General features: G+C 39.3%; 1 protein-coding gene across 2 annotated transcripts; it reads left to right on the top strand.

Annotated features, from left to right (window-relative positions):
• The first annotated feature begins 1596 nt into the window (after positions 1–1596).
• Positions 1597–19952, top strand: LOC148416247 (sodium channel regulatory subunit beta-4-like). 2 transcript variants are annotated; one of them, XM_088428359.1, is made up of 5 exons: positions 1597–2208; positions 10235–10410; positions 10689–10908; positions 11015–11144; positions 15410–19952. In XM_088428359.1, exons 1-5 carry the CDS (start codon positions 2148–2150, stop codon positions 15501–15503), a joined length of 681 nt encoding a protein of 226 aa, XP_088284485.1. In that variant the 5' UTR covers positions 1597–2147; the 3' UTR covers positions 15504–19952. The 2 variants fall into 2 exon arrangements, with proteins under 2 accessions (XP_088284485.1, XP_088284486.1); XM_088428360.1 differs by lacking the exon at positions 11015–11144.
• Positions 19953–20308: the final 356 nt, after the last annotated feature.

The following is a 20308-nucleotide window of genomic DNA, read 5'->3' as shown; positions in this document are numbered from 1 at the left end:
TCATCACTGAATTTAATTGTCCAGCATATCAAATTATGTTTTTTCCATTTAAATTCTTAATCATCTCCAGCCCTCCAACAAAAAAATGTTTGTTACTAAAAACTTAATCGTAATCAATTAATTACAGTACTAGTTAATGCCTTTTTTAAATGTAATATTCTCTTTTTTAATCTCTAACTTATTGAACCTCTTGTGCTTGAATTATGTGTGGTTGGAAAACAAAGGTCAATAACACCCTGAAGTGGGCACTAATTGGCTGTCATCTTGTTTGGCATGACCTGATTGGGGTTGGAAGGTCAAGTTCAGGAGCAGAAGGAAGATGTGAAAATTGAAGAGCATGTGAGAAATGTTGGTCCAATGGAATGGAATGGAGGGAATTTAACTTAAAAAAATGCCTTGATTGTACCTTTGGTAAAGGCATCCTTTGTAAGCATTAGCTTGCTTCTCACAGAAGCAGCTCAAGTTTTGACTGATTGAATTTATTGAACATAAAATGAACACATTTCCATATTTGAGAACAAAAACAAAAAAAAGAAGCAAAAAAAAAAAGTCAGTACAAATTCAGTTCAGCGAGGTATATATGTTCAAAGAGAAGTTGGTAGTAAAATCTAGTCCTACTCCTTGTGTTCTATTTACTCAACCCTAACCCTACCAAATCATGCCTTTCACTGCCTTTGTGAGGACTTGGTGGACCCCACAAGTTCAGACAATTTTGAGGTCTTCCTTTTAGTCTATCGGTTTGAATTACATTTGGGTTGATGTTAGGTTAGACAGTCTTTTGTAAAGGTTAAGGTTACGGATTCGGAAATGCATGATGTCAATGATATAAACGATATATATACGATAGAAAACCCCCGTGTTTGTGTGATGGGTTCCAACCTTCTTGTATGGTGTTTGCATTTCCCCCTGTGCTTGTGTAGGTCTACAAGTGCTCTAGCATTCTCCCATGTTCCAGAACCAAGCATGTCATGTCATTTTTGTGTTCCCTGCTATTAACTATGAGCAGTCCCTGAAGTCTGCCGGGATAGGTTACAACTAACCCTTAATGAGAAATACTGCATAGAAAACGGACACACTGATGGGCATCTCGGATGCCAACGGTTCCTCTTTCATGGATACGCTAATGGACTTCTCTGATGCAGATGGTTCCTCCATTATTTCTTTTCGTTTTTTAACTTGAAGGTTCCACTGGGGTCCGTTCGGGTTAACAGTGATATTCACACAGACCAAGATGTCTGTCTTACCATTGAACAAGGTCAGATGGTGCCAGTGCAAGATTGCAGGTAGGAGCGTGACGTAAAAGCCGCATGGACGTGAGCTAGACCGAGAGGATGCAGTAAAGACGGCGGTCATGTGGCATGACTGAAGCAAAGCACTCATCCTGTCTCCAACTCTCGTAAAGTAAAGCTGACTCAGCCAAACTGTCTTGAATTGCTGTGTGTATATGTGGCATTGGTAATCACCTTCACCTCTCCAGCACACACTCCAAGCCACCCCTCCCTCCTTCTCCCGCGGTCCCTCTCTCTCTCTCTCTCGTCCCCTCTCTCCCTCTGCAGTACCTCTTGCACTCATTTTTCTCTTCGCCGGCCGGGGAGACGTTGGCTTTCTGCTTCTCTGCCTGGCTGCACTGTACCAGCATCATTTTTTTTTTCTTTTTTTTGTGCCTCTTTCGCTCATGCTCCATCCAGCGCTCCCACAGCCTTCGTCTCCCCTTTGTGTGGCTTGCAGGCAGGTTCACTCCCTGGCGGATACTTCTGCTGCCAGATTGTTGAAGCTGTCTGACACCAGAGCATGTTGCCAAATAGCATCTGAGCTGTCTTTTTTTTTTTTTAATTTGCTGGCTGGATCCCCACTGAGACTGCTGACGGAAAAGAGAGAGAGAGAGTAAGAGAGTAAGGAGGGGAAGACGGGGACAGAAACAGGGGGCGGGGGGGGCAGTTTTCTCCAGCCTGGTCAGAACTACTTTAGGTTTCCTTCCTGGGACTGAAGGTGGCGAAAGGAAGGCGCTCAAATCAGGACCACCCAGCTCCAAAGACGTATAAGAAAGTCCGATTTTGTTTTTGCCTAAACTCAACTCTGACAGGACAAGGGCAACATTTAGAATTGGGGAAAAAACAAGGATTCAAACAAGATAGATAAGTGGCATCATGGCGTCATTGGACAACACTGGCTGGAGTGTGCCAGGTCTGATGCTGGCACTTCTGCTGAGTAAGTTAAGCTGGGCTCTCTAAATAACACTTTTATATCTTTCTGTGTGTCGGTAGTATAAAATGTGTTTGTCCACATTCATAGCATCTTTTACTTCATGTCATAAAAATTGTATTCAAAGTGCGGTTCATTGCAAACGCAGTAAATTCATACCTCCAAGTCCTAACGTTAGGTCTTAGTCATATGATCCTCCAAAGCAATGGCTGAGCATTCACTTCCCACACCACATAAAATGATGACACGAGAGGCGTCAGCTTTTGCTCAGCACATAAAGATTTCAAAATTTTCTGCTCTAATTCATTTTGGATCCTATTATTGGTGCAAATTGACACTTAACTCAGCTCAGGAGGATGGAACTTTTCATTGGTTAACACATTTAGACATAAAGAAGTTTGGCATTGGGCAAAATCTAAACAAAAACAGCTATGTGTGTAGCAGGCCTAAGCTGCAATGAAAACAGTGTAGCGTTAGTTTTAGCTGTGCCTTAGATATTTGCCATGTGTAGTGTAATTATGAAAAAAAAAAGGATTGCTGTCTTTTTTTTTTCAGGAACTTTGATGCACTTGGATTTTTTTCTGCTTAGACAAACGTTTAACCTGTTTAAATGTAAAAAAAAACAAGTAGCTAACAGTTGTTGAAAGTTTTTTTTTTAATATTGCTTTTTACTTGTTTCAATGTTAAAAAGGATACTGTTTTTGGTATACTTATATAATTTTTAAGGTCACCATGGTAAGTGGGGGTGTGTGAAATGTTTTCTCTTTCCTGGGGGCGGCTCTGCAAAATATAATTGAGAGACATTGCTATAAAGTTAAATGTTATTGGGTTGAACTTTTATTTTGGGGACTGTACAATCAATACAATTTATGAAAGGAATACATTTACCTTTTGAGCAGATACATTGCTGATTCCATATCAACACTAAATCTCAGTGGGTTGAGTCCCCCCCCCCCCTTCTTAACTCCTCTTCACCTTTTTTTTTGTTCCTGGATCTGTCCAATATCTGTGAATCGCTCTCCAATTGGTTGTTTTTCTATGGTGGTTTCTTCCAAATCAAATTAGAGGCACAAGATGGGTCCAGAGAAGGGTGATATTTTCATCGATGATATTACTAATGTCCATTAGCTAGGTAATTCTGCCCGGGTTGACAAACAGAACAAATATAAAACAATTGTGTTTTTTGTATTTTTTGTTTTTTCCAAATCCCCCCCTCTTCATTCTTCTAAAAAAGTGTGCACAGTGCAAATTCAAACAGACTCCGATCGTAATCAACTTATTGGTAGAGTTTATGTATGTGCCACAAACATACCTCGGGCTTACTGCTTTGAAAAGCTAAATCTTACTTAAGCCATTTCTGGGCTGAGGTTCCAGACATAGACCAGGTGCAGGGGACCTCTGTGTTCTAGCTGCAGAGCTGTCAGGAACACCTGGCCTTAGAGCTATTTTTTTTTTTTCATGAAGAAGTAGACACTATTTGTGGAGCCAATTTTATTTATCAGCTGCGCAACTTGCAGAAAGCACAATCTGTCCCGCACTATTGCTTCCTCTCCCCTTTTTCTGTGTTTTCCCCTTTAAGGTGCCGCAAATCCCACACCACTTTCTTTGTCTTACAATAGTAGCTAGCAATTGATCTGCTTGGGCTGCTTTTTTAGGCAGGTGTGTGCGTATATGCGGTAAAAAGCTTTCAGATGCTTTCAGCGCTTTCAATGACCCTGCAGGACTCGTACTGGGTCATATGGATGCAGCACTTCCACATTTGGTGTTAAAATGGCGCGTAAACTCCCAATCAACATGTAGACACATACTGTATTACAATGTGGGAAAGGTGTTAAAACTCTTAACTAAGTTGCTGCTGAACATAATGGCACAATGCAGTGTTGGCTAGAAGCTTTCAACCTTAAAATGTACTCCTGCTGAACAATTAAATATACAGACACAACTCTGGGTTTATCAGAGGGTTTTTTTCACTCAGCTGGCATCTCAGAAGCATGCACGGCATGTTTTCATAGCTACCCAGTACAAAGTACAAATTTTTGGACCACAAATTAACGATCAACATGTCTAGTTCCACTCATACACAATCATCAGCAAATGGTTCTTAAATCCTTAACCCTAATCGCTTTCAAAAGGATATATGATCATGTTTTTATGTCTCATAGCGTTACTAAAGAGCATAATTTGTTATATGTACAAATGCTGAAACAGTCACTCGTAGTTTGTGACATCTAAGTTATCTAAAAAAAACTCCCAAATCAATTTAATGACTCACTCACTCACTCAAGTCCTGCCAAATCTGTTACTGTAAAGCGGTCATGATGTCATTATGAATTCCCATCACTAAAGATGACCACTCATGCAGGCCATCATATCATTTGCGCCTTTTCCACTTCTAAACATTGCATAATGTGTCGGGTCCAACCCCCCACTACCTTTTTGATCTCTCTCTTGCTTTCTCTTCAAAATCCTATTTTCAAAACCCCTTCAGTTTACTTTCAAGCCATGTACCATGAGTGGTGATTCAAATGGGTTTATTTGTACTAAAAATGATCCATCCATCCGTCCCTTGGTCCATCCATCTATCCATCCATCTATCCATTGACTGTTTATCCACATGAGGGTCACAAGGGTGCTGGAAACCATCCCGGCCGTTTTCCATCAGTGGGAAGGGTAAACCCTAAATCAGAGGTCCCCAACCACTGGTTTGCCACAGTACTGGTGCGTGAATCAACTGGTCCGCACAAGGCCGCACCCAAAATAATGAACTTTTGCCATTTTATGTATTATCTGGGGTGGCGCAGTGAATCCCAAGTTCCGCCCCACATTTAAAAGGACCTGAGTTCAAATCCATCTCTCTCCGGCCTTCCTGTGTGGTGTTTGCATGTTCTCCCCGAGTCTGTGTGTCTTCTCTCTCAGCACTCTGGTTTCCTCCCACACTCTAAAAACATGCAAGCTGGGTGTATTGAACATACTAAATTGTCCTTAGGTGTGATTGGGTGTGTGAATGGTTGGCTTTCTGTCGCCGATCTCAGCTGGCTTTCCGGCGGGGGGGGGGGGGGGGGGGGGGGGGGGCACCCTGAACTGGTTGCCAGCCAATCGCAGGACACACAGAGACAAACAACCATTCGCGTACCCAAGGACACCTAAGGACAATTTAGTATATATATATATATATATATATATATATATATATATATATATATATATATATATATATATATATATATATATATATATATTTGGGTGTGTGTGTGCGTGTGTGTGTGTGTATAAAAATAGGGTTAGAAGTTGCGATTTTGTAGGGTTAGATTCTAGGGTTAGATTGCCCAGAGAAAACCCCTGTAGGCTCGGGGAGAACACGCAAACTCCAGGCCAACGTAAGATGGATTTGAACTCGGGTCCCCAAACTGTGAGGCAGATGTGCTGACCACTGTCAGCTGTACATTAAATAAAACAAATTACAAATTACTGCCCCACTGAGCCGCAAGGCAATATGATAACCAGTAAAACCGCAGTATCAACCGTACTGCATCACGCTGAGTGCTATTTATAAGGCATTATGAAAGATTATTATCTTACTTGAGACAGATCTTATATTGAATATCTTCACATCGTGCCTGTCGTCATAATGGTGTGGCAGATCAGTGTGTATTTGCAACCATTTTAGTTATCATAACCTGTCCTTGTCCTTGGCTAGGATACTTTACACATCTATGTGGTGTTTGCAATAACTCCATAACTTGTAATACAACTTACCGAAAATTGTTATCGACTGATGCACGTTTGTGGGAGTTCCTTCACACAAGTCATTATTCATATCAGTAACCTACACATGCCTGTCACTGCGCACCAGTGCACTTCTTTTTATTGAATCAGCTAACTACTGCTGTCATTTTCAGCTCTGCTGTCATTCAGTCACCTTGGAAAGAACATTTCATTTCCCTTAACGCTTCCTGTCCACCTCTCTGCTTCTTCCCGCTGATGCCCTCCATCCCCTCTCTCACCCATCCCATCTAGCTCTCCACTTTATTCCTTCCTCTGTGACCATTCTCTCCCTTTTTTTTCCATTCTTCCCAGCCGCAGTACCTCACTCCACTCTCTCGGGTGGTAATTGTGTCCTCGGTCGGTTCTCTGTGGGTTTGCTCAGAAATACCTTAACCCTTCAATGTGTGGCCTACTTAAATAAAACACGCAACCTTGACTGTCGGGGCAAGGACAAGACATTGTAGCAATTGCATTTCTTTCCATTAGATGATCTGATTCAACTATTGAGGGTTTGTTTTTGACACAGAAACTAATAATTGTAGCACAATGCAAAGCTATAAAATAATAAGGGATTGTGGCATGAGAGGAAACTGATATCATCAGGCTACAATGTATTATCAGTTGGGATAATTGTCACTCAGCTCACTTAGGATCATATGGGACCTCTACAACACCTGTAGTATCGGCAGGTTGCACATAATTTTTTTCTTGGGTTACTCACATGAGTACTAGGAGATATTTTTCATTTCGCACCCTTTCTCTCATTTAAAACTGTCTTCCTCAATGACCTCTTCAATTTTGCTCCTATGTTAACAGCAGCACCGGCTGTGGGTTTACAGTGATTAGCTTTGTAATCAAGTTATTCAAGCCTGCGTCTTCGAAACATTTGATAAGTCCATTAATTATGGTTTGCGGGGTTTGTTCGGGACCCAGTTTAATTAGTCTGAGGAAGTCAGAGGTAAATTTACCCTCACTGTAGACATCTCCTTCACACTTTCACAAGAATAATGCGATGCCCCGACTGCCAGTCCAAGCCGCTTCAGTAAACAAATATCCACAGAACAGGGAGAGATTAGACGAGCGTTCTTACCTTTACAGAAGGTGAGGAGAAAACGATTACACAGATGTTACATTATTCCTGTAGTTTGTCTCGCAAGAGAGTGATTACCTATTGCTTCTCGAATAGCTTGTTTGTTGGCAATAAGTTCAGCTCCATTTACTTTCTCTTTTCATAGTTCAAATAAAGGATGACTGCAAAATGTTTACCCTGTATCAAACGCAGCTGTTTTGTCTGCAAGCAAAGGATATAAGCGGTAAGACTCGCACCACATTTAAGGCTGCTTCAAACCATGAAACATCTTGGAGCCACTTTAAAAAAAAATTAAAATGAAAAAAAAAACAAAAACCTTGTGTTCAGCTCAGGCTCGGTTGTCGACTAAGCATTCAATGTCACACATCAGGGATTTATGTCGAGCATGCATACCTGCATACCAGTTATGTACACTCTTGGTTATAGGTCTTACTTGTTATATATTGTATTTTCCAAAGCGTCTCTGAATTTCAAAATGTACAGCCTCATTTGACATAGAGTTCCTTTAGGTTGACAAGGTCCCTTTAGGTCCCTCTAATTTTTATGTAGTTTCTTCTTTTTACAGGCTTCAAATACCTGTCCCTCCCTGGTTTTTTTCATGTCTATTCTTTCCCATTTTCCAAAACAGGCATGTTAGATTCTTTTAAAACTCAGAATTGTGTAAATTGTCTCACTCTTGACCCTTGTGAGGACACAGCACTATAGAAAATACATGGATGGAAATGCTTGCTCTGGCAATCAAAGCTCTAACCATCTTGGAAACATTTTGAATCCTTGAGTGACCGTTGGTAATGCAACTTAGCAATCAAAAGATATACACATATACTATCTTGCAGTATCCTTTTTCTATTTCTCTCTAAAATCGGTGCTAGAACTGTTATTGTCTTATTGTTCAGAGCAACGAGACGCACAAGCTAAAAATGACCAAAAAATGACTAAAAAATAAATAACAGAGAAAAGATCCAGGAATGGAAAAGAGTAAGGTGGACCCTAACAGCTCAGAATGCTATTGAAGGCGAGTCAACTTGAATGCAGACAGAAGATAAAAATATCCACTAGTAGAAGTTGAGATGAAAGAGTAAGATCAGGAGGCAGAATTAGAACCAAACAACAACTATGAAGACATGAACTGACACACAGTGTGATACTAAACACATTTGCTTTTACACACTTGAAGACTACAATACACAGATTCTGACAGAAGGAGACTGAATCTGCATTTTAAACTGTATCAAGTTCAGTTTTATAATATTGTTTTTTGTGGTTGGAACACGAAGGGAAAAAAAATAACAACCTATCAGCTATGAAACACCAATTTACAGGCCTAACATCAAGTGCATGCGCTAATCTCAATTTGCACAAAGTGCAATGCGATCCCATGATGGTCAGTGTAGAAAGGACAGGGTTTATAAATAGGACTCAAGTGAAAACAGATGCCACAGTAATAGTGTGAGGATTCCTGCGGTTGTCATTGAACAAAGACTTCGGACGTGAAATATATTTCATCTCATGTCAAAATCCCCTCCAAACAATCATCCACTTCCTAAAGTGGCATTCTGGCCAGTCTAATAAATACATATATTTTAAGCAACTATAGTGGGTTCACGTCAGGTAATGTTCATAGTGAAAGTGCCATTGCAGTCAGAATATAATCATAAAATGACTTATTTTCCGTTTCTTATTCCTCTGTCAACCCATCGAGTCACTGACAAACCAGTGCTTTTCAAACACGCTGAATCAGTGGTGTTAAGCAGACGGCCCGTAGGCAGGGTCCAGCTCGCAGGGAGGTTTAATTCAACCTGCAAGATGATTTTCTGAAGCATTAAATAAAAATGTATCAGACAGAATTCATTAGTCCACTGTCCATAATCAATAGACAAAATTTCTTACTTTTGCAAGCAAGACACAGATGAGCATTGCAACTTACAAGCAGAAGGGACCAGTTGCCACACTTGTGAGAAATTGCGATGTCTACTGCATTTGTTGCAGTTGGTGATGCATTTTTATTGTTCATTAACCCGCTTGCCCACAAATGAGACAATACATAGTTTTTTCATTGATGTTTACTGTGGTCTTCTATTTTTCATCTTTACACGCTTCATCCATAATTCCCAACAACAATTTACATCGTAGCACTAAAAAAACATAAAAGTGACATTAGCTATGGCTAACATTGTACATTTTCACATAAAAACGCATATGTAACATACCACTTTGGTCTTTGTGTCTGACGTTAGCGTTGTTAGCGTGTCGTTAGCACTTTAGTAAGTGGGCCGAATGACATCATACAGAAAGCACTTCGCATGACCCAAACTAAGCTTAAATAAACTTACATACAGTACATGCTCAGTATAATACAAAAATAAATATTAATGCTCCTGAGGAGTTGTAAAAGATTCATGGATCACTGGAAATATAAAATAAAAACGTACAAATTAAACAACCTAAAAAGGCACCATTTTAAGCCAAACAACTGAACTGCATTCACATTGTCAACTCCCACAATTAAAATGGGTATGATTAATTAAAAGGGTTTAGGAGCATCCATTATTATTCTTTACATGATATATTTTGATTATTATGCACTAATGTAATTGTAATATGTATTTGTTTCTGATGGATTTTTATTATTAATAGTAATCATTTAAAAGGTTTAGGAGCATTTGGGGGGACTTGGAAAAAACTAGGCTATTTATATGTTAAAAGCGACTCTACTCATGTAACATTCACGTTCCAAAATTACTTCCGGAATGAATTAATTTCATAAGTAGAGATACTCTTAAGTGAAATCCATTTAAGGATGCTCAAAATTTTGATTATTTTGTTTGACATCATAAAGCACTACCAGAATAAAAAAAATCAGGCAAATTGAACAAGTGTCTATGGGGAGGTTTTGGTGATTTGTGTGAACTGACATGAAATGAACCAAGACTTAATGATTAATAAAACACTAGTTACTTAACCTTTATTTGGCCAAGGCCCATTTAGCATAAGAAATATTTACTGTAAAAGCACACCTCCCACCAAAATTGTCACAAAATGTAGACGCAGTGTCCTGAAAAAAAAGTATATTTTGTCTTATTTTGTCCCCAAATTTGTCCTTTGAAATTTGTTGTTAATGATTCTGATGATCTCTCAGGGCACATTTCATCTGTTGTCTGCACCCCACTCCCACAGTCTTTGATTCAGATGTGCTGCATGTTCGTGGACTGGAGGTGTCAACGGGAAAAGTGTCATCAATTGAGGCGGTGAACGGTTCTACTGTGCTATTACCATGCATCTACTCCTCCTGCATTGGCATTTTCAAGCTCTTCTTCACCTGGCATTACAACAACAATGGCACTATGGACAAGGTACCGACCACGCACTCGTCACCATCCATGTTGGGAAAGTTTATTTCCTATACAAACTTGTTCAAATAATCTCATAATTTTCAAAATAAACTGGTTCAGGCCAAAGTTAATTTAATTTTTTTTTTTTAATTCATCACTCCAAAAATGAATTAGTTCATATTTCAACTTTTGTTCATCATACTCGTTGAGGTACACCACTGATCACCACGTTGGTGAAATCTTTATTGTCAGCTCTATGGCTATGTAACTGAGGCATGTTTTCTCATGTGTTTCTTTAGTTATGCGAAGGGGTGGTTCCTAACGAAGGTGTGGAGCCTAACGTGAAAGTGGAACATGAGCGAATAGAGTTTGTAGGCTCTTCCAAAGGCAACAACATCTCTGTCCTCCTGTGGAATATCACCTTTGAAGATCAGGGAGAGTACACCTGTTTTGCAAAAAACCCAAAGGAAAAGGGTCGAAACCACAGTACTATATTCACTCTCTATGTGGTGGATAAAGGTATGCACCATAATGACCTAAAAAAAAACTTAACACAGACTATCCTGTGGTGTTGAATTTTATGTTTACTACCGCTGATCCAATGTCTCTTTGTCCACACTTTCAGTGGTTGATGTTGACAATACTTTAACTGTCATCATTGTCTCTGTATTGGGCGGAGTCATTGGCTTAGTTATCATTATTATGGTGATAAAAGCCTTGGTGGTCCAATTCCTGCTGAAGGGTGATGAGAAGAAGTAAGTTGTCACAAGATGGTGAATGAATTCATCACAACATGCATGCTTTACATGACCAGTGACACTTCTAATCTTATCCTTGACCTACTAATAAGAAAAAACACACTTGATATCAGATATTGCACAATAATGTTTTGTGTATTTAGATCTTAATCACATGGACCATCTCAATGTACACAAGCCTGCAGTTCACAAAATGGCCAAGGTGAAGCAAGGGGCAAAAAATGGAAAAAGCCGTGAGAATGAATCGCAGGGATCCTCCCTGTCAAGTTCAGTAGAGCAATTAATCAAAGAAGAGGACCCCAAAACAGACTGAATGACAAGAATTTAATAATAGCAAAGTTTAGCCACAAAAAGTGTACAAGCAAGGAAATACAAAATACAAAAGCATTACCGGAAAATATCAACAAAAAGCGATGTTGGCAAAGTCCAGTGCGTACAAAAAGAACAAGTACTACAACAAAAGTATGCTTTTTGTTTAGCTTTGGATTTCGGTAAGCTTCCAAGATACATGCATGACAAAAAGGATGAGTGCAAGAATATTTAAATCAGTGGACAGTGCACTGCCCTCTACAGTACTGTACATCCGATGTTGGATAAGTAATATTGAAAGAGCTATTTTATTAAGTTTTATTTTTTAAACACCAAACTTCAATGCAATGTGTGAGGCATTTTTAAAACACATGAGCCGTTACATGTTTTGCCAAATATGATGATTTCCATAGAAAAGTTCTCAACAGAGTAAACAGTTGATATAATAATCACTTTATTATTTAATACAACCGTCCATTCTTTATCTACCACTGTATTTGGAGTCATGTCGCGGGGGCAACAGGCTCAGCAGGGAAGACCAGACTTCCCTTTCCCCAGACACTTCGTCCAGCTCCTTCAAGGGGATCCCCAGGCATTCCCAGGCCAACCGTGAGACAGTCTCTTTAGTGTGTCCTGGGTCATCCCCGGGGCCTGCTCCCTGTGGGACATGCCTGGAAAACTGTCAGAGAAATCTCAGAAAAGAAGACTAGGACAAGCCTAGCTGCTTAAACAGCAAAAAGAGTAACTCAGACCAGCCAAGATTGACTTTTCTACGCCGGCATAGGGAAAAAAGGCTTGGGCAAATGTAACTCGTGGGTCTTCCAACGCCAGTTTTCCACTTGCCCAGCCGTTCCCCCCGGCTTTTATTGAATAGAAGCATAGCAGATTACAAGACACAACAAAAGAGCCAGCCGGGCGCCACCGGCAGCTGGGCCAAGGTCCCGGCTCACACTTTCGTGCGTCAACAGTTCTATCTAAGGACAGGGTCAAGATGAACTAGGATTGCATAAATGGGTAACAATGAACTAAGAACATAATGATAACAACCTAATATATGATTCCCTTCACAAAAACCTCACCAAGGAGGTGTCCAGGCAGCATCTTTACCATATGCCCAAGCCACCTCAGCTGGCTCCACTCAACGTAGAGGAGCAACAACTCTTCTCTGAGTCTCTCCTGGATGTCTGAGCTTCTCTCACCCTGTCTCTACAGACATCCGACAGAGGATACTTATTTTGACCGCTTGTATCCCGGATCTTGTACTTTTGGTCATGACCCCATAGCTCATGACCATTGGTAAGGGTAGGAACATAGATTGACTGGTAAAAATAGACCTTCACATTTCAACTCAGCTCCCTCCAAACCATGACAGACCGATACAGTACGCATCACAACAGAGACTACACCCATCCACCTGTCGATCCCACGCTTCATCCTGCCCTTATGAACAAGACCCTGGGATACTCTAACTCCACTTGGGCAGGACCTCTTCCCCGACCTGGAGAGCGCACTCCAGCCTTTACCGACTAAAAACCTTGGTCTCAGATTTGTAGATGCTAATCTTCAACCCGGCTGCTATACACTCAGCTACAAACCACTCTAGTAAGAGTTACAGATCATGGGGTAAAGAAGTCAACAGCACCACATCATCTGTAAAAGCAGAGATGCGATGCTAACACCCCCAAACTGCCTATAAATTCTGTCAAAATGAAATGAAAAAGAACACCTTTGCATACTTAATACATACCTGTTTATTTTGGCTTTAAAAAAGGAATAATTTACAGCCGAAATGTTTTTTTTTTTTTTTTTTTAAATAAAAATGCTCATAGGAAAATATTTTTTAGAAATCTTTGCAGTAAAAAAGAACACTCCGGACAAAAATACATACTCGGATAAATTATTAAATAAATTACAAAAATTTAACTGAAATTGCCAAAATACAACAAAAATTGAGCAAGGTACGTGGAACTAGAAGGAGAAGTAGCTGAGAGAAATAATCCGACAATGTCTTTTAGGGAATAAGATCACTGTCAAAAAGACGCACAGTGGGCACCCGTGTTACGAGATTAATCTGTTCCGGGGTTGGTAAAGCAAATTCACATATGGCGGGCAATCCAAACCTATGTTAAATAGCTAATGCCTTTAGAACCCCAGGTAAAAACATCAAAATTGTACATACATATTGAAAATTGGAACCAAAATAGTATAGTAAGTGATACGTATACATAATATATATGTATACAATCAGAAAACAACATAAATAAAAAATATAGAATGGATTTATTTACCTTTGAGTGCCGCTTGTTATGCCCATATTTCCTAGCAAGGGTTATCACCAGCATCGTTTCCATATAAATCATCTTACTTCTCTCTTTAATATCAATAGGAATCTTGGGCTAACCCTTTCAACTTTGAATTAAGTAGTAAGATGCAGTATGAATACGGTTTTGTACCCACTCACAATGGAACAAAGCTTTACCGTTCCACCATTTTGAAACGAGTGAGGCTGACCAATAGCCGACCACCACCTCCGTGAGGAGACGCCGACCAATAGCAGGCCAGAATTGCAGTGACGCATTGCAGAGAGGCAAGTGTGATCCGGATCCACTGCAAAGTGCACAACAAGCTCACTCCCCTCCCCTTGCACGACTAAAAGTGACTTCACAAAAGTGATCATCTTGACCCCATGACAAAACGCCTAGCGCAGAGCGTAAACGACGCGCTCGGATGCTTTCCATCTGAACGCGGCAATACGCGTCCATCGCGTTGCCCGATGCGCCATCGCACCCGATCGCGCGAACTCCATTGACTACAATACAAAACTGTCCGCTTTTACACCTCCATCGCACTACACCTGAACGCGGCATAAACATGACGTGGTCATACCGAGAAAGTTGTATTCAAAATATCTTGCACTCGTAAGTTTTCAATTCGTAAACTCAATTTAGTTTAGCCCTTTCAGGCTCAAATTAAGTTACTTTTTTTTTAAACTTCTAAAAAAAAAAATGCCTCAATCAATATTAATGTTGAATACCTAGGGGACTCTCATATCAATGTTGCAAATTTGCAATGCATTCCGGGAGAGGGTTAGAGTCGTCCTCATACGAAAACAATTCAAACTCAACACAATTTAGAGTGTTACGCATATGAACTGCCACGATCTTTCTACATAGTCCCTCTATTTTGACCGCACCTAAAGAGTGTGCTGCTGATTGATGGTTCGCTCGTGTGCAAACGAAGTCTCCGCCCCCCAGGTAGAGAATCAGGAAGCTCTAAGACAGACGACAGAAATAACCACAAGAGGGAGGCCAAGAGCAGACACACAACACCCTCCTGAACGTCTTGGCTACAAAGGTTGCACAGTGGGCAACACTTATCACATGATATGATGTGGACGACTGCGGGGTAATGTCTATGCAGAATCTTCCACAGCAACAGCCTCAGTTAGCTCTTCTGAGTAGGGAGGGGTGGGGTGGGATTTAGGGAGAGAGGAAAAACAATTTCCAAATTGACCTAAAGTCAAAACAAACGATCCTATAATGAACTATTGTAAGTCAAATGGCGGCTGTCATAAAATATTTATAACAGGCAACATTTTAATATTTAGAAATGCCATCCAATTACAAAGATAAGTTATCCTCTGTATAATAAAACCATAGTAACATAAAAAATAGTAACCTTTTGAAGGGGCCTCACAGAGGAAGGGTTTTCAAAAAAATACCAAACTTTTCACCTCATGATATTGCTAAATACAGTTATCCACTGCACAGCATGACATCTGTGCGAATGATGCTAAGTCAAATGTTTGAATATCTTAGCTTGCACAAATGAAGCTTTGTTCAGTATGGCTTATACAGTACATGTTGTATTTGTGGCTCAGTGAAAAGTGTAGTTCTCATTGTTGCTACCGCTGCTTCTGTATGCTAATCTTTGGTTTCGTTATCGCCCCACAGTAAAGAGTGCCTGGTTAACGCCTCAGGGAATGACAATACAGAAAATGGACTTACAGGAGCCAAAGCTGACAACAATGCAACACCAAAGGCATGAGCAAAAATAACACAGCGTATGTTTGTATATACAGTACGTTACAACAAATGTACACTATCATTGAATGAACTGCTTATCTTCTTGCTAAATAGTGCACCATGCAAATGTACAGGTAAATCATTGCTTGATTGTTAAAATGTCTGCAGAAGGCAGGGACACGCTTGTCTATGTTCATGGCAGCCCATTTGTTGCCATGTTCACCATCATACTCTGAAGTCTGAAACGTTCACGAGTAGTTACCTACACTATTGGTGTGGAACTCAAATCAATATACTGTTTATTCTTTTTTCTGTTTAGAGCTTATCTGAATCCTGAACATTACTCAAACATAGTAACGACACTCCGTTTGGGATGATTGAAGAGTAGAAAATATCTGCAAAGCCACCCCCAAACCTGCAGGTCAATTTGAATAATTATGAATGTTCTGAGCTGCACAGTATTGGAGGTGAGAAGAAAATGTGCCTCACAGTGAAAGAATCTGGGTTTGAGTGATGGCTTGGAGCTTTCAATGAGGAGTTTGCCTGTTATCCTCACTTGAAAAGAGTCAACTAATTCCTACCTATCAATATAAACGGAAACCTACAGATCAATAGAGCAGAAAGTCCTAATGATAATAATGCGTTGATATTGAATAGGAAGTTGAGAATTTACAATACGTCTTGGTTTAAAATAAGGAATGTCTCCTCAAACTACTCGAAGTGGACGACTGCGTAAGGACATACACACACTTGCTTCGCCTGTGTGTTGAGGTGGATCAAGCCATTTTTTGAGGGAAAAGGGGGTTAATGTATTTTTTTTTAATATTATATATTGATATTATAATATAATATCTCAACCCAGCAATGCATGGTTTTAACACTTTTCTAGCTTCTGAAAAGGACACACAGTACATCTCATATTTTGGGGGTGCTTGGTTTTCTTTCATCAAAAATGGGACTGACCCAAATATCCGGCAACTGTATTTTGAGTGATGACGGGCTAGATTGTAACTTGGCAAACGAATGATCCACGACTCAATTATTTTAGTTTATTTACTGTTTGTTTTGGTCATGCCTGTTTAGCATCTCCCACAGTTGACGGGATGATTTAATTGCAGTTTTTTTTTTTCTTCAAATGAACCCTCATTCAAGACAATCCTAAACCTGCTCAGCTCCCTAAAGGAAATTAAATGAAACATGCTGCTTCTGACTTGTCGAAAAATGTAAGCATGCGCGCATTTTAGAAAGCTCCATACATGTATGTCGTCCACAGCAGAGGAGGAACATTTGTGTGAATTCTGGAGGTTGCAAATATCCCTTCATATACTCGAACGAACCGTTTTTGGCACCTGAACACCATCGTCAGTATAAACTGTTAACCCCAACTGAAATCTCTTTTGCACCACCATCTACCAGTACAGACACAAATTTTAAAAGTATCATTTAATTTCTCCATTTTATTCACAAAAAAAATCAAAATTGTTATAAAGGGATAGATTTGATGTCATCCTGCTATTGCCCATTCCACCCTCTGTCCTCTATGCAACTTTACTAGAGATTTGTTTGAGTAGTTGGCACGCATGACCTGCAATAGACCTTCACACATACCAGGGATAGACGGGGCAGCTGGTGACACACAAAAACACACACAATACATATCCAACACATACACACAAGTATGTGTAAGAGGGGTGCACAGGCCTTGCACACAAACGGGACAGCACTTTACCACTGTTTGGAGTGGCTGCACAAATCAAATGAAGTCCATACTTCTTTTATTATAAAACAATGAGAAAAAAAATCAGTAAATTGAAATGGTCATATATCAGTTTGTGTGAGTGTCAGCAGCCAAGTTTTTTGTGTTGTTCACATTTGTCCTCCAGGCTAACCTGCTGCTTTCTTGTTTATGTTATGTATTTCCATTTTTTGCTTTCAATGGGAGCAATAATACGGACATTATTATGCAATAATAATATGTTAAAGTGCACTTTAGAAATGTGTCAGGTTAAAAGGCCTGTCGTAGGCACTGCTACTGTTGGAAAGTGTCTTAGTGGGCTGCTGCATTGAACATATTTATATTGCGCAGAGATGGGAAAATCAGGTGCAGAAAGTTAAAAGCCTGCCAGAGTTTGTATTCAATGAATCACCTGTGGCTAAAGCCAAAAGTTGGCTTAAAACATAAGAAGACATAAGAGGCCTATTTGCGCCTAGATTGCTGATATTTGGCATATTGGCTTTGAATCCCTCATATATTGATTACTATTTTTGTTGAATTGAATAAGTCTTGTACTTCTTCACTTCTGGCTCTACGTATGTTAGGAAAAGGCAATCTTACAACAAATATGTAAATAATATTGTCTCATTGATTGTATCCGAAGCAGTGAATGTCAAAACGCAACATCACAAAGTTGAGTATTGCTTCACTTTTCATATTTACTATTGGACAAATGTATTGAAGGGCACTTGACACATTTGGGTCCCCCTGAATCTCAATTCCTCAAAGTAACAAACTTTTTCAACAACAGCAAAAATTCTCACAGATACAGTGCAAAAATCTTGTAAGGAGTAGAAACTGTAAAAGTGGGACTTATTCATTAACTATGAAGGCAAGGTAGGTACAAAGTATGTACAGTATATATGTTGTATTTTATAATACTGCACCATCACTTTAGCAGAACACATAATTGCAAACTCACCACTTTATTTTTTCACTTTACTTGCAATAGTGATGCAGATTATAAATTCCATTAAAATACCATTCACCGGTTTGAAAGTTAATGTTCATTCGGTAAACCACCGTCCAAGATAAATCATTTCCTTCATCGCAACCGATTTATTTTTCACTAAAACAAAGATGCCATTTGTATGTAGCAGCTGACTAATCTCCAAAGGTAAAAATAATAGCAGGTTTTGTAATTACAGTGTGATTAATATCAATGTCAGACAAAAGAAAGTTCTCCAACAAACACAAGCAACCGATTTGATAAGGACAAAAAGCATCACCAAAATTTGTTATACCTCGAATGTAATGCGCACAATACTGTTGAGTGTGTTTGTTTCACAGATTTTTGTTCCTTTTTTTTTTTTTTTAATCATGGTCAAAAAAAAAAAAAAGTCTGGCTGTGTGTTGTGACTGTCAAAGTTCTAGCAACATTGTATGTTCCGTTCATCCCACAAATGCATGTTGCTCACTCAAAAATCAAAAGAACGGTTATCTATTTGAAATATGCTGTACAGGCAGTGCGATGTTATAACAGAGAAAATGATGTTTTATCAGTACAGAAAGCCATTGTTTACATCTGCCAAAAATAGCTCGACTGAATGATGTCATATATGGAGACATGGTTAACAGTTAGTGGTCATACAACGCACACTCCCTCACCTTTGTCCCTTTACTCATCCTGACCCGTCTTTCCGCAAAATGACAACCTACCATCATCTGTGTACAACCATTGCTGCAGTATTAACTATAATAAGCTGTATAATATCCATCTAGTCGAGTTGGCATGAGAGACCTGCTGTCTCAACTCAATCAATTAAATGTGTACTACATAAGAGACGAAATATTGCATTAGGCAAAAAGTAGTGTTTTCACATTATACTTGGCTACAATATGAGTAGAATTATAAGACTTTGGTGGCTCTTTTTGACAGATTGTTTATTGTCACACGTCTGTGCCACATATTTTATCGATGTTTGTATAAATTGTAAGGTTATTAGGAAAAGGGACCACAAGCATATTTGGAAAAAAATATTTCAAAGTGACAGCTATAGGCAGAAGCCATGCCATTGAATAGTGTAACTATTAAGGCAATATCGTAAAATAAAATGGAGAATGACCATTACGTTTTCTTACGGTAAATTGTTTAAACTGCCATAGCAGCTGGAACTCATACTGCCAGTCCAGGAGTCTCATGTCTGCCCAAGTATTACACTGACACCTTTTAAATCTACTGTACGTCAACTGTATTGAAATGATACCTGTAACAGCTACTACTGATTTGTTAGACTCCACAGGTACAGTAGTTGATCGTTGATCACACTGCCAGGTCTGCTCCCACATTCCATTCAAATCTAAAGGTCAAATCTCTGATCAAAGCACTTAAACTTGAAACAATTTTAACAATTAGAGGATGAGAAAAAAACAAGTTTACAACAAACCTAAATGTTCTCTATTGTGAACTATTAATGACAGGTCATCATACATACAGTATAGGGTTTAAACACAAAATGTACAATGTTTAAATGTTGCAGCAATTGTTTGTATTTTATTTGAACTATATACTGTCTACTCAATGTTCTTAACTATGTCATCACCGACACGCAACCCCAGATTTTCTGGATTAATGTTCCTCTGAATGTCACCGTCTGTTCTCATGATGCTCATGCTCACCTCATTACTATGCACTTATAACTTGACTTGTTAAGGAAAAATGATTATGTAAATAAAAGGATTGTAATTATCCCAAAACTCTGTCTGAAGTGTCACTGCCTGTTTGTGAAACAATATATATTTGCATATAGTCAGTCATGGGCCCTTAGACACGGGACCTTAACATACGGACTTTTTTTCTCTAGTGCTTTTAGTCTAGTTTTTAAGTCCATATATAGAATATATGTCAACAGATTCACAGATTTCAAACTCAAATAAAATGAAAGATGCTGATATGTTGATAGAGATCAACAGTACGGTTGACATTACAGTATAATCTCATATGCCAGCATTGTGTATATCCTGTAAAAGCCCTAGAAATGTGACAGGACGAACTTCGGAGAAACTTCGATGCTGTGCGCCTCTTCAAATGTGGAAATATATGCCCACCAAAC

The sequence above is a fragment of the Hippichthys cyanospilos genome, chromosome 11 (genome assembly GCF_059441005.1).
Source record: "Hippichthys cyanospilos isolate Australia breed blue-spotted pipefish chromosome 11, RoL_Hcya_1.0, whole genome shotgun sequence".
NCBI classification, from domain to species: Eukaryota; Metazoa; Chordata; class Actinopteri; order Syngnathiformes; family Syngnathidae; genus Hippichthys; species Hippichthys cyanospilos.
Note: the sequence above shows the minus strand (reverse complement) of the source record. Positions and strands in the feature narration are given on the sequence as shown.

Bases quoted from the DNA above. Each gene is read 5' to 3' on its own strand.
- LOC148416247 (XM_088428359.1), top strand. From the start codon at position 2,148: ATGGCGTCATTGGACAACACTGGCTGGAGTGTGCCAGGTCTGATGCTG. The intron at 10,411-10,688 runs GTACCGACCACG...GTGTTTCTTTAG, and splicing joins ACAATGGCACTATGGACAAG to TTATGCGAAGGGGTGGTTCC. The intron at 11,145-15,409 runs GTAAGTTGTCAC...ATCGCCCCACAG, and splicing joins CTGAAGGGTGATGAGAAGAA to TAAAGAGTGCCTGGTTAACG.